The 14,245-nt window shown below is 48.8% G+C and overlaps 2 protein-coding genes across 2 annotated transcripts in view; both read right to left on the bottom strand.

The window, feature by feature from the left end:
- Window positions 1-14,245, bottom strand: part of COPA (COPI coat complex subunit alpha) — a 307,095-nt gene that overhangs the window by 210,427 nt on the left and 82,423 nt on the right. The gene's annotated exons all lie outside the window — the stretch shown is intronic.
- Window positions 312-12,787, bottom strand: BANF1 (BAF nuclear assembly factor 1). Its single transcript, XM_063316572.1, has 3 exons — window positions 12,699-12,787; window positions 2,217-2,361; window positions 312-920 (listed from the first exon to the last, which is right to left on the bottom strand). The coding sequence occupies exons 2-3, from the start codon at window positions 2,337-2,339 to the stop codon at window positions 774-776; spliced, it is 270 nt and encodes an 89-aa protein (XP_063172642.1). The 5' UTR covers window positions 2,340-2,361; window positions 12,699-12,787; the 3' UTR covers window positions 312-773.

The raw sequence follows: 14,245 nt of genomic DNA on the forward strand, positions 1-14,245 counted from the left end.
AGTCGGGCGGCACACAAATTTTAACCGTAACAGGTGTGCATCCATCCCAACAACTGAGCGGCTAAGCTCGACTCCCACCTCTGGACATTTTCAACAGGCCCACCGGGATTAATCTGAAGACGTTCTCTGACAGCGAGGTCGAGAGAGCAACTCCCGAATTCCTCTTCGGCTCAGCGACTGCTGCAGCAAGGGGACAGGCTTGTAACATACCGCATCCCAAACTGGGATCAACCCTAAACCCCCATCTCTCCTACCAATCCTCAGGTATGCTGCTCATACGCAGACACCTCAAACGAATTTTCAAGCACCACTGAATATTAAACACAGCTGAGTTTTATTGATTTAAAAACACTGCATTATTTGGGGTCCTGACATTCAACTAGGCAGCATAAAAGTTACGTGGAGGTCCCAGAAGAGAAAGGAGATCTCCACCAATATTAATACAAATCTTGTTTTTAGAACCAGTAGTTAAACCACAAGCCCAGGGAGCCAAGAATTCAGCCGGGGAGTACTAATGGATAGCTCAACAGGGAAAGCTACAAAGGGTGAAACACTTGTAAGGGGTCCAAACTGGAACGTGGCCCCTTCCCCAACTTCCTCTTCAGAGGAACGGAAGTTGAGTGACATTAAAAAGGAGCATTCGTTTTTCTGGTTTTCAGAGTGAAATCCCGAAAGAACCCTATACAGAGCGTACGCTGAGGATCAGGGACGGTTTAGTCTCTAGCTACCTACAAAAGCCCTCACAGCATCCACCAAGCTTTGACCCACAACGTTCACAAGAAGGCATCGCACCATTCTCGCAGGCAGCCGTAACAGTCTCTAGATTGTTTTGCGTTCGCTCCACACGTGTCCTTCAGCCATTCGCGGAAGAGGTCTTCGTCTTTCTTCAGCACTAAGAACTGTCCAAGCACTACATAAGCCTGGATTTGAGAAAGGGAAAGAAGAGAAGAGAAGAGAAGAGAAGAGAAGAGAAGAGAAGAGAAGAGAAAAGAAGGGGTTAAGTAACAGGGATAAATGCCAGACCCTAACACAAAGCCCCTGGGAGGCTAAAGATTCTTGTACCACAGACCAACGAAGCCCAACAGAGCAGCAAAGCCCTCAGCATTCTTTCCAGATGATTTCTAGAGTTGGAAGTTTTCGGGCGTACGTTGAGGAACCTGTGATCTAACCCCCATTTGGACACAAGATTTATAATCTGTAGTAGTATTAGATTTCTATCCTGCCTTTTCTTTGGGAATTCAAGGGAAACTCGTTTTATTTCTTTACTTTCACCACCACACTAATCGCCCAGGAGCTTCCGTAGCTAAGAGATTTTAACACAGGAATTCAAATCCGAGGAGAGGGCCCTGCTTTGCCCCTTACAGTCTGGTTGATGGCTTGCGCCTTGCTGATGGGGGGCATGGGTGGAAAGGCAGAGCAGCAGGCTGGATTTGAACCTGGCTCTCCCGACTGGCTGAGGGGCTGGGTGGGTGAAGTTAGTTCAGTTGTTCTCTTTCGAATTAGTCTACCTCACAGATCTATTGAAAATACCGTGTACTAGTGGTCAGTCTGCATATTGTTACTTCTCAGAGAGCCAGTTTGGTGCAGTGGTGAAGGCACCAGGCTAGAAAGCGGGAGATGTGAGTTCTAGCCCTGCCTTAGGTGCAAAGCCAGCTGGGTGACCCTGGGCCAGTCACTTTTTCTCAGCCCTGGGAAGGAGGCAATGGCAAACAATTTCCAAAAACCCATGCCAAGAAAACTGCAGGGACCTGTCCAGGTAGTCTCCGAGAATTAGACACACTTGAACAGATTAAAAAAAAAAAATCTCAGACAAAAGTCACCATAAGAGAACCCCTTCTCTCACCCCAATTTGCAGTGGGAAAACAAAGCCCTTGCAGGGGGCAACTACATTTCTACCCCATCTGTCCTGGGTGGAGCTGAGGACAGGGTGTGTGAAGTTCTTCTGTCCAGGCCCTGACTGATCTTCGTCTCCTGCTTGGCTCTGGCTTAGCTCTATGCCCCTCCAGACTGGCCTCTGGTTTGGGCACAATCACCTCTCATCATGTGGCAGACAACAGAAAGGGGAGGCAACCCCCCCCCCCCAAGTTACAGCTGCGGGAACACCACTGAAATTTCTGAAGGACCCAAAACAATTTACCCAAGAATAGAAAACAGCATCTGTCCTTCTCCATCTATCCACCAGGTTTTGCTTTCAGATTTAATGGCTCAAAGAATACCTTGTCAAAACCTTTGTCTGCCAGCTTCTTGCCGAGCACATCTCCAATGCCAGCTAAAGTGCCAACGGGCTTCTCACCCATGGGCTCAGCCACAAAGTTCCGGTGCTTCTGGCTGGTGGTCATATTGGCTGCTGCCCTGCCCTGGCTGGGAAACAAGAGATCAAGTAAGGGAGGGTCACTAAACAGGGAGACGGTCACCAAGCAGTTACCAAAAACACAGGTTTCTGGAATCACCTTCAGGAGCTGATAGATGCTTTCTCAAATTGTGCTACAATTCCTAATCATGCTGCGACTTGCAGACAATGATATAGGACTAAGCCGTTTCCACTCCTGATGTGTCTTTGGCCAACAGAGATGAGCCACAGAACAACAGATTGTGTACATTTTGGTTACTCCTAATTTATCTTAATTTGAGTTCAGTTTTTACTAGGTTTTGTAAGGTGCCTCAGGAATTTCTGTTTAAAATGTACATGGAAAATTACCTGTAAACAGAAATTCTGAGGCAGCCAGTTTGGGGGGGGGGGGTAAGGCCCCAGGCTAGAAACCGGGAGGCTGTGAGTTCTAGTCCTGCCGTGGGCACAAAGCCAGCTGGGGGACCTTGGGCCAGTCCCTCTCGCTCAGCCCTAGGAAGGAGGCAATGGCAAGCCACTTCTGAAGAACCTTGCCAAGAAAACTGCAGGGACTAGTCTAGGTAGCTGCAACTGAGATGAAGGCAAGTGAGTAAGTAGACACATCTGGACTGTACAATGATCAGGATGCATATCCACAGAAGTTCACATTCAAATTGATCCTGATTCTCAATAAATTTATCTCAGCTCCTTCAAAAAACAGGAGCAGCAAATTCCACAGTTTAATTCTATGCAGCTATCTAATAGATTTGAACGATCCTGAATCCAATCCCTGTTCATTTAGGACAGGGTTTCTCAACCAGGGTTCGGTGGAATCCTCGGGTAGAGGTCCCAAGGGGTTCCCTGGGAGGTCACAACTGATTTAAAAAGTTATTCCCAATTCAAGCAACTTCACATTAAAGAGGTATATAAAGTCCTACCTTTTGGTCTGGCAGGGGCCCCGGGGGTTTTCATGCAACTCATCAATGAGGTTTTACATGACCATTTGTTTAAGGGGGTCTTGGTTTATTTGGATGATGTTTTAATTTACACTAAAACTGAAAAGGAACACAAGAGGCTTCTCAAACAGGTTCTCACCAAACTCAGAAAGGCTAAGCTTTATGCTAAGCTTTCTAAATGTGAGTTCCATAAGTCTCGCCTGGATTATTTGGGCTACAGAGTGTCTGATAAGGGGATTGAAATGGACCCTGCAAAGGTTCAAGTGGTTCTGAACTGGGAGTGCCCACAAACCTGGTGCCAGCTTCAAAGTTTTCTGGGGTTCGCCAATTTTTACAGGTCCTCTGTCCAGGGGTTCGCAGAAATTGCCCTGCCCCTGACCGATTTGTTGCGAACCAAAGGGATCGGGGAGACGCACAAGGTAAAGAACCCAGGGGCCGTGCTCAATTGGACTCTTGCCTGTCAGGCTGCCTTTGATCAGTTGAAGTCTCTTTTCACGGCTGAACCCATTTTATCCCACCCTGACCCTGACCAGCCTTTTGTTGTTCAGGTTGATGCTCCTGACTTTTCTATTGGAGCTATTTTGTTGCAAAAGGATTCTGGTGGAATTTTGAAGCCTTGCACCTATCTCTCTCAAAAGTTTTCTGAAACGGAGCTGGCATGTTTGGGAGAAAGAGGCTTTTGCAGTCAAGGCTGCATTGGAGGCTTGGCGTCACCTTTTGGAGGGGGCGACCTGCCCTTTTGAGGTTTGGACGGATCACCGCAACCTCGAGGCGCTCCGAACGCCCAGGCGTCTCAGCCCGAAGCAGATCCGCTGGGCTCAATTCTTTAGCCGTTTCAATTTCCAACTCAAATTTATCCCAGGGAAGAAAAATTTTTTGGCTGATGCCCTTTCCCGTTTGCCTCAAGACGCGGAGCCAGTCTCTGATGTAATTGGAACTGTGCTCTCTGAGCCTCAATTGGGCTTGGTGGCAGTCACCCGGAGCCGTGCTCGGGGCCAGCCTCCTTCCCCCTCGCAAACGGTTCCGGCACGGTGCTCTCCTGAGCGCAAACAACCTCAGATGTCTGGTCAGTTGCGTGCTGATTTTGTCTCCGCTTTAAAATCTGATCCATGGCTCATCGCTAACCCTGACAAGGTTTCTTTGGAGCACGGCCTCCCTTGGGTGGGGGATCGCCTGTACGTCCCTGAGTCTCAACGGGCTGCCATATTAGCCCGTTCCCATGACAGTAAGCAAGCTGGTCATTTTGGTTTTCTCAAATCCCTCCATTTACTCTGGCGACAATTTTGGTGGCCCTCCTTAAGGAAGGATGTCAAGGATTATGTCGCTTCCTGCCCTGTTTGCGCTATGTCTAAACAACAGTCAGAGAAACCCCAGGGACTCCTGCAGCCTGTGGCTGACCCTTCTCGCACTTGGGATGAGATTTCTATGGATTTTATTGTTGACGCCCCCCAGTCAGAAGAAAACTGTCATTTGGGTGGTCAAGGACTACTTTTCTAAGCAAGCCCATTTTGTTCCCTGTGTGTCCATTCCTTCTGCACAGCAGCTTGCTAAGCTCTTTTTGGTGTGCATCTACTGCCCACACGGATGCCCCTCTCGCTTGGTGACCGATAGGGGCACGCAATTTACTTCGCGGTTTTGGCGGGCTTTTTTGAAACTGATTGGCACAGAACAAGCGCTGTCCACCTCTTCGCATCCCCAGACTGACGGATCTACTGAGGTCCTTAATGCCACTCTTGAGCAATTTCTCCGGTCTTATATTAATTACCACCAAGATGATTGGGTTGATTTGCTCCCTTTCGCTGAAGTCGCTTACAACAATGCTGTGCACCAAAGCACTGGGCAAACTCCCTTTCAGGTGGTTTCAGGTTGGGATTTTGTTCCCATTCCCGAGTTTCCCCAACCTCCTACCCCAGCTGTGGCTGCCTGTGATTGGGGTTCTAAACTCGCTGATTCCTGGCCAGTCATTAAGCACGCTCTCACTGAGGCGCAGGCTTCTTATAAGCTACACGCTGACAAGCACCGATGCAAGCAGCCGGTTTTTCGCATTGGAGACCTTGTCTATCTCTCTACCAAGTTTATCAAGTCTCCCCAGCCGTCCAAGAGCTTGCTCCTAAGTTCATTGGCCCCTTTCCTGTTATTGAGATTGTGAATCCTGTCACTGTCCGTTTGGATCTACCTCATAATTTGAAGCGCTTGCACCCTGTTTTTCATTGCAGTTTGCTTAAACCTGCCCATGACTCCTCTCGTTGGCATCCATGATCTCCCCCCCCTCCGCCTGTCATGATTGATGGACAGCAACACTTCGAGGTCAAGGAGGTTCTCGACTCTCGTAAACTTTGAGGCACCCTGCAATATTTAGTCCGCTGGAAGCGTTTTCCCCATCCTGAGTGGGTCGCTGCCCGCGACGTGGTGGCTCCTGATTTAGTTCACCGTTTTCATGTTGCCTATCCTTCCAAGCCTTCTGTTTAATTTTCTTGGGGGGGGCGGTATGTCATGTTCACCGTTGCAATGTGTGCTGCATCGTAACGGTTCGCATGCCAGAGTGTTGACGCGCGTTCCTGGCTGGGAGGGTGCTGCTGATAAACCTTGTACGGAGAGCTGTGGTCGGGCTGTGCCATGGAGGAATGTGTTTGGGTTATCTCTTTAATGTCAAGGTCTTTTTGCCCGTTGATCAGCAGAGCTCGTTAGGAGCACCTGGGAATGTGGGATTGTAATGAATGCAGGGGGGGGGGATGCTGTTTGAAGCGGGGCTGTTTAGTTTGACTTTAGGCGCGCTTTTCTCATTCTCAGCTTTCTTTCTGTTTGCACTCTATTCTAAATAAAATCAGAACTTAAACTTGTATTTGAGTCCGAGCAGTTTATTTGAGTATAGGCATTCATTACACCTTCGGACAGTCACTCATGCCCTTGTTATCTCCCATATAGACTACTGCAATACGCTCTACATGGGGCTACCCTTGAAGAGTATCCGGAAGCTTCAGCTGGTCCAGAATGTGGCCACGCGGGCTATTTTCGGCGCCCCTAGAAGGGCGCACACAACACCTTTGCTACGTGAGCTGCATTGGTTGCCAGTATGCTTCCGGGTCCAAGTCAAGGTGTTGGTTATCACCTTTAAAGCCCTACGTGGCATGGGACCGGGTTACCTGAGGGACCGCCTCTTCCCCGTATCATCAGCCCATCCCACCCGCTCATGCAGAGAGGGCATGCTGTGGACCCCGTCGGTAAGAGAATTCCGTCTGGCGGGGTCCAGAAGGCGGGACTTCTCGGCAGTGGCGCCCGCCCTTTGGAACATCTTGCCCCCGGACGTGAGATTAGCCCCATCGCTCCTAGCCTTCCGGAGGAAGTTGAAGACCTGGCTCTGCCGCCGGGCTTGGGGCAGGGAGGAGAATCGACATGCTTGGGGTTGGCTGGTGCCTTGAAGTGCCCCTCCTACTTAATGACTGAAGGAGATCACAGCCATCTGGATTTTATGAGCTGGGGTAGTTAAGAAATTGTTTTAGAGGGATTTTATTAGAATTTTTATTGTATATTTATTAGAATTTTACTGTATATTTATTGTTCTGTATTGTAAACTGCCCAGAGTCCCTCCGGTCGGAGGAGATGGGCGGTGACAAATTTGATAGATAGATAGACAAATAAGTTTTCATGAAAACAAGACACCCCAAGAGATCATAACTGTCTCCAGAATGGAGAACAATACCAAGTGGAGTGCCAGTTCTGCTCTATTCGAGGCCCTGTGCTATTCAACTTTTTTAATAATCACCTGATTGCGAGGGCAGAGGGCACGGACAGGTATTCATTAGTGGCTAGCAGCAGCTGAGCTCCAATACGTGCTGAAGCTGACTGCTGCATGGTTTGGGATCATGTTACCACATTGGCCCTTTGAGGTAGGCCAGGTCCAGAAACAGGCATGGCAGGGATTCCAGGAATGTTCTCTATTGTAGTAAGGTGGAACAGAACCTTGAAAGCCCATCCAGGTTTCTCTCCGTCCCATCTTATACTAACTAAGCCAGGGTTTCTCAACCGTGGCAGCTTGAAGATGGGTGGACTTCAACTCCCAGAATTGAAGATGGGTGGACTTCAACTCCCAGAATTGAAGATGGGTGGACTTCAACTCCCAGAATTCCCCAGCCAGCATAGCTGGCTGGGGAATTCTGGGAGTTGAAGTCCACCCATCTTCAAGTGGCCAAGGTTGAGAAACACTGTACTAAGCAAAAGCAAGGCAGGATTATTTTGAGTTCCTTTCTCATGCTTAACATTATAATTATAAATAATTATAATTACTTATTATTTGGAGTTCCTTTCTCACGCTTCCCTCTATCTCAGGACTACCTAATTTTTTCTGCAAGACCCCCTGATCCCCCGGCCCCCATATCTTCCCAGTGATCAGTTCTACATTCCTTCCCACCACACAAGCTCTCTCTTTCTGCTAGCGAGAAAAAGGGGTTGTCTTCTTAAAAACGAGGACGTAATTTGCGAACCAAGGCGGAGAAGAGAAACAGAGTAAGGAATAGTTACAGGAACTGGGTATGACTAGCCAGCAGAAGGGAAGGCTAAGAGAAGGTATGCAGCAGTCTTCAGATACGGAAGGCTTGCCATGTAGGAGGGCACACCCAGAATCAATGGGCTGAACCACAGGGAAGGAGATTCAGATTAGACGTTAGGAGGAATTTCTTGTCAGTGAGAATGGCCAACCAGAGGAACAGGCTGTCTGCAAAAGTGGTGCATTTCCCTTCCCTGGAAGTCTTCAAACAGAAGCTGGTCGCCACACAATATTGTGAAACACCAGGAGTTTAATGACTGCCATGGGCATAAATCAAATAAATTGTTCTTTAGCAGCTGCAGATGCTGATGCTAGGAAGATGCTGATGCTGGGGAGAGTGGAGGGCAAAAGGAAGAGGGGCCGACCAAGGGCAAGGTGGATGGGTGACGTTCTAGAGGTGACGGACTCGTCCCTGGGGGAGCTGGGGGTGCTGACGACCGACAGGAAGCTCTGGCGTGGGCTGGTCCACGGAGTCACGAAGAGTCGGAAGCGACTAAACGAATAAACAACAAGCAGCTCCTGCACTAAGCCAGGGGGGTTGCACTAGATGATCTCTGATGTCCCTTCTGAATGTTATGATTCTTGGGACTTTTGGAAAGGCAAACTACTTTTGGCCATAAAACCCTGGGAGCAACATGGCTGCTAATTCCACCGTATTAGTATCAGAGGCCGCACTGTTTCTCTGTCGCTGACTAAGTTTACACAGGCAAGATCTTGTCTCTACAACCAGTTTTACTGGCCTTCCTTTTGGGAAGGGGAAGAGACAAAGGAATGTAACTTTTCAGAACAATTCAATTCATAATCGGAAGGAAGAATAGCTTCAGGCAGAGACCAGACACAGTAAGAAGGTGTGTTTCAGCAGATGCGGGAAAACAGCACAATGACATTACTAAGGTGATGGACTACTGCAACGCAATTTATGTGGGCTGCATTTGGAAACTATGTGCTAAATGTCACGCCCTGTCTCCACCAGGCTCATGCAAATATTGGTGTTGCAAGTACTGCATCGGTTGCCATTAGGCTTTGGAGTACAATTCAAGATGCTGATGGTTATCTATAAATCCCTCTATTACTTAGCAGCTAGGTACATGCAGGACCACCCACCCCAAGCAGAGTCCACCCATCTACTGTGTGTACTTCCTGGCTAGGCATACTGAAAAATCCCCCTCTCCCCAAGATTCAGGGAAATGGAACAAGAAAACAATGTTTCCTCATCCCTATGGAACACCTTACCTGTGAAAATTCAGACAGGATCCCCCCCACCCTTAGGGTTTTTAGAAGGGTGGTCAAGACAGGGCAATTCCAAAGAGTACTGGCAGCTGGTGTGATTCAGCCAAAGGCGGAGAGCATTATTATGATTTTCAATGCACACAGAATGTTATGGTTTACACAAAGCTGAACAATAAAAATATCAACAATCCACATGGATTTGGCAGTATACGGCTGGTATAAAAAAGGATCAGGCCATTCAATCTGAATAGTATTTAAAAATGATGCCTCTTTTCTTCTCCTACAAAAGGCGAGAGTCTCTAGATAAGGGAATGATTTCAAGGCCGGGCCAGCGGCGGACACGCACTTAAGCAACTAAATAAGGCAATGTGGGTAAGGGCAGAGAGCTAAGTAATAACAGCAGCACCATCTGCTGGAGAGTTACTAACCAAGGAACACTAAAGTGGAATGACCTCACAGTGTTACTTGGCCTTTCTTTTTTTTTTTAATGTCTGGCCCAGACTCAATGCAGGTTTCAGACAATAATATCTCAATAACGACAAGAGCAGCCGCCAGAAATATGCAAGCAAAAAAGCACACAGTAAAGAAAGTGGAATTTCTTCCTACCCGATGCCGTCTCCTGAGTCCTCTTAGCACTTCCCCTTCCAGCCAAACATAATTATGTGGGGGGGGTTTACATTTTTTATCCCGCCTATTTTTATAAATAACTCAAGGCAGGGAACATGCCTAATATGCCTTCCTCCTTCTATTTTCCCCACAACAACAGCCCTGTGAGGCGAGTTGGGCTGAGGGAGAGGGACTGGCCCAAAGTCATCCAGCCGCTTTTGTCTGCCTAAGGCGGGACTAGAACTCACAAACTCCTGGTTTCTAGCCCAGAACCTTAACTACTAGACCAAAGGTGCTGGACTAGAAACCTGGAGTCCGTGAGTTCTAGTCCTGCCTGTAATGATTGCCTATCCTAAAACACCATCAGACTCATGAACAGGTTCATAAAAGTATCTGATTTATTAAAGAATAGTATGCAGGATCACAAAGAAAGCTGAGAATGGGAAAAGCGCGCCTAAAATCAAACTAAAACCCCCCGATACAAGTGAAGTCCCCCCCTTGTACAATCGTCTCAAATTCACAATCCCAGGTGCTCCTAACGAGTCCTGCTGATCAGCGGGAAAAGACCTTGAGCTGAGAAGATAACCCAAACACATTCCTTCTTAACGAGCACAGATAGAGAGCTGGGTGCAAGGTCCCCCAGCAGCTCCCTCCCAACCAGATACACGCGTCAGTGCCCTGGCATGCGAAACGTTACAATGTGCAATGCACATTGAAACGGTGAACATGACACCGCCTTAGGCATGAAAGCTGGCTGGGTGACCTTGGGCCAGTCCCTCACTCAGTGCAATGCAGACTAGCCTCCTCATGGTGCACCCCGGCCAACACGACTTGTCACGGCTAAATAGTCTACACACCTGTCTGCTGGACCTCACAAGGATTTCCCAGCAAGAGTAAAAAAAAGCAGCACGAACACCGAACTGCTATGCCGTATGATTAAAAAAAAAAAAGCGGTACTGACAGATGGCAGTTTCTGACAAGGCTTGCAGGTGGCCCACCTTTAGTGATCAGACTGCTCTTGAACATGGAAGGTTCCATTTAACCCTCACAGCTTGTAAGAACAGTAAACTACCATCTGGCTAGATCAGACAAGAAAGTCTAAGCCTAACACTGTGCTTCCAACAGCAGCCTGGACCTTTGACTTTAAAATATAGTCAAATATAAGTGGGCTAGCATGTCTTTCATTAGCGGTAGTGGGTCATGACTTTCTGTAATGTTCCTAGTTCTGAATTCTCCTAAATAAAACTTCAATACAAGCCACCTAGGATATATCTAAGAGAATAGGATAGATCTGAGAAGCAGCATCCAGAAGCAAAGCGAAGTTTTGGCACCCAATTCAACAGCTTAAGGCTCCCCCCGCCCACTGTACACAGACAGCATTTCCTAACTTTCACATTCCCCCGTTCCCCTCCCTCATGCGTCTGTAAAGTCGTCTCTGCAGGCATCAACTCCTGACCTTCCCAGTGTTGTTCGTCTTATCTTCCGATGGAATGCGGGATGCTTTCCAGCACAATCCCCCATCCTTCTTCTTTCCCCCCATCAATTAATGGCAGGGTGGAACCTTTGGATTACATTACTTTGCAAAGATTCCAACCTGACCTATATAGAATTAAACGATCAGCAGTGATTTAAATTTTGCAATCCTTATAACCGGGTTTATTTGCCAGCCACTGAACAGGAACTTGGTTAGTATTTCCTAAGATTCAATACCAAATTCTGAAACATCTAGCCTGACCAAGAGCTCTGGAGAGCTTGAAAGTCTGAGTACACCTTTCATGTTCTTGGGGTTGAATTCTTTTCTTCCTCATGGGTAAACTTAGTTAGGATTGCTTTTTATTAACTGCAAATCCTTCCTGCAGCTTTGATCTTGCAAAGCTGCCTTCAGGGCCATACAGATAATTGGGCGGCGACAAATTAGAAACCAGTCAGGGTCAAAGTCGGAGGCAAAGTCCACCCTCCTCAGCAGGCTTTGGTTACTCCTGGCTTTATTCATCTTACTATTAGGCTTAAGTGTCCTTTTCATGCTCCCACCCTGCAAGAATGAAAGCGTATATAATGACCTGTTATTCCCAAAGGATAACCACCACCACCACCATTGCAAATTGCATAACCCGTATGGGAAGTCTCCTGAAAGGCAGCTTTAAATACCGGACTTGTGCCGCACGCTCCACCTGGGGCAGCCTTTGGAGGCAACCAGACGCTTCAAAGGGCGGCCCCGAACGAAGTAGCCACGTCTCTGCCGGGGGCAACTCCGGAGCGCAGAGCCCCGCTGCTCCTGCAACCTTCAGGCCCAATCCAAGGCACCCCTTCCGCCTTCCGGGGAGCAGCGCAGGGCTCCCGCAGGTCCTGCCCTGGCAGAGGGGCTCCGCTGGCCCGGTCCGTGCAGGGTCTGTGGCTCCCCGCAAGCCTTCCTGCCTTAGCTCCCCTGGGCCGCTTGTGGGCGTCCACCTGGGCCTTTCTTCACCCTGCGTACTTAAGTGCCACCGCAGGTTCTCTCGCGAGTGCTGCTTCCCTGATCTTTCGGAAGGGGGTGCTAAAAACTTTGCGGCCCTGAAGGAGCCTCGGAAAACCCGAGCTGCGATTTTATATATACACACACACAAACGTTCACACAGATAAAACACACACACAAACACGTTGTACAGGCACACTCACACAGATACACACACGTTTTAAATATATATTTATATATATATACACACATACAACATACATACATACATACATACATACATATATATATATATATATATATATAAATACATATATATAAATATATAAATAGAGAGCTGGGGTTATTTCCAGGGTTGGACGACTCCCTATATAAGGTATAAGGAAACGTACACGGGATCACCACCTCCTCCTCCTCCTCCTCCTCCTCCTCGTCGTACAGCGCCGATCACCCTGGCGGTGGCGCCGACCGGTCCTCCCGCGCCCGGACCCTTCCTCCTCCTCCTCCTCCTCCTCCTCCTCCTCCTCCTCCTCTCCTCTCCTCTCCTCCCCCGCGGCCGCCCCGCCACCCACTCGCGACTCTCACCTACCCGCGCCTCACCTCAACCGTCGCTCCCGCGCCGCCGCGAGTCTACTTCCGGGTCGCGGGGGCGGCTTTAAGGCGGGCTCAGCGCGTCCCATATAGGCGGAAGGACGCTCTGGACTTCCGGTGCGGGCCTTGCGCGCCTTCTCCAGAGCTCTAGCGGCGTTCTAGGCGCCGGGCGAGGTCTCTGTGGCCTTTGGTGGGATCCGCTCCCATTTCCGTCCCAGGCCTGGGAGGAGGAAATAAAATACCCCGGAAAGGGGGTTGGAGGAAAGGTTTGGCTGATCAGAGCGGGGTTGCGTGACTGAATCGCCACTCAGCTTCAGTCACAAGTTCCCAGGGTAGTGAGTTTATGGTCAGTGTATTGAGACAACCCTGAATAAGCTATGGTTACGTTAAGCAAGCAGACCCAACCCTGAACAAGCTGTGGTTAAATTAAGGTATAAGGTGAAAGGTGAAAAGTTACAAAATAGAATGGCTTCGATGCAAAAGGGGATGCCAGAGATTGAAATGTAAAAGGAAGTCCAACTGTTCGCACAAAGGATTCCCTTCCAGTTTAATCAGAAACCTTGGAACACAAAAGGCCGCTCATTCACAGAATTCAGCAGAGCCCATTCAGGGGAACAGCCAAACAGATCTCCAAAATCGTAGCAAAAGATTCCTTCCACGGTGGACAGTCCAGGCTAGTAGACAAAGCCACGGCCCTGCAGGGAACCTGGACTATTAGAACAGGAGATGCAAACAGCGGGGAGCCTGAACACGGAGTGCCTCTTCTCTGAAATCTGGTAAACCGCACTTCTCTCACGTTCCTAGGGGGCGAGAACACCTTTGCATAGCAACAGCCAAGCTCCCCTATATAAGGGGCTGGTGGGGAAATACACGCGTGGCCACCTTCCAACCTGCAGACTCTTTACACATTCTTGGGCAATAAAACACCTCTGCTCAAGGAATTGCCTGCGTGTCTTCATTTTTGGCTCTGGATGAATCCTTGGTAAGATTTCCTTCCAACGCTCTCAGTCAAAGGTACGGTGGAGAGGTGGTGCAGGATAAAAACAATTGGTCAGAACAGGCCCGCAACTAGGGTCTGTGTCACCCGGGGCAAACATGGATTCTGCACCCATTTTGGCGCCCCCCCCAGCGCTCATTTTGGCGCCCCCCCAGTGCAGCGCCGGGGGCACATGCCTCGCTTGCCCCCCTCCCCAGTTGCTGCCCTGGGTCAGAATGAAAGAAAGAATGAGATGCAGAAAGCTCATTGATAATTGCTAAGCTTGGCCACTCAAGAAATAACACACCCTAACTTGTGTTGGACTCGGGGGTTGGACTAGAAGACCTCCAAGGTCCCTTCCAACATTATGATTCTATCATTCTATGTGTTAACATGATCCCTGAAGATCAGACTTCCCTTGACCCTGCTGGCCTGTCACAAGGCATTGAAAACTAGTTTGGGGCCCGGATAGTGTGGGTGAGGATTACATGACATCTGGCAAAAGGAAGACATGTCCTTTTTGTCCTCCTGTCCTCCATCTGGCAGACATAGCCTTAAAACCAAA

The sequence above is a fragment of the Candoia aspera genome, chromosome 17 (assembly GCF_035149785.1).
Source record: "Candoia aspera isolate rCanAsp1 chromosome 17, rCanAsp1.hap2, whole genome shotgun sequence".
Lineage (NCBI taxonomy): Eukaryota > Metazoa > Chordata > Lepidosauria > Squamata > Boidae > Candoia > Candoia aspera.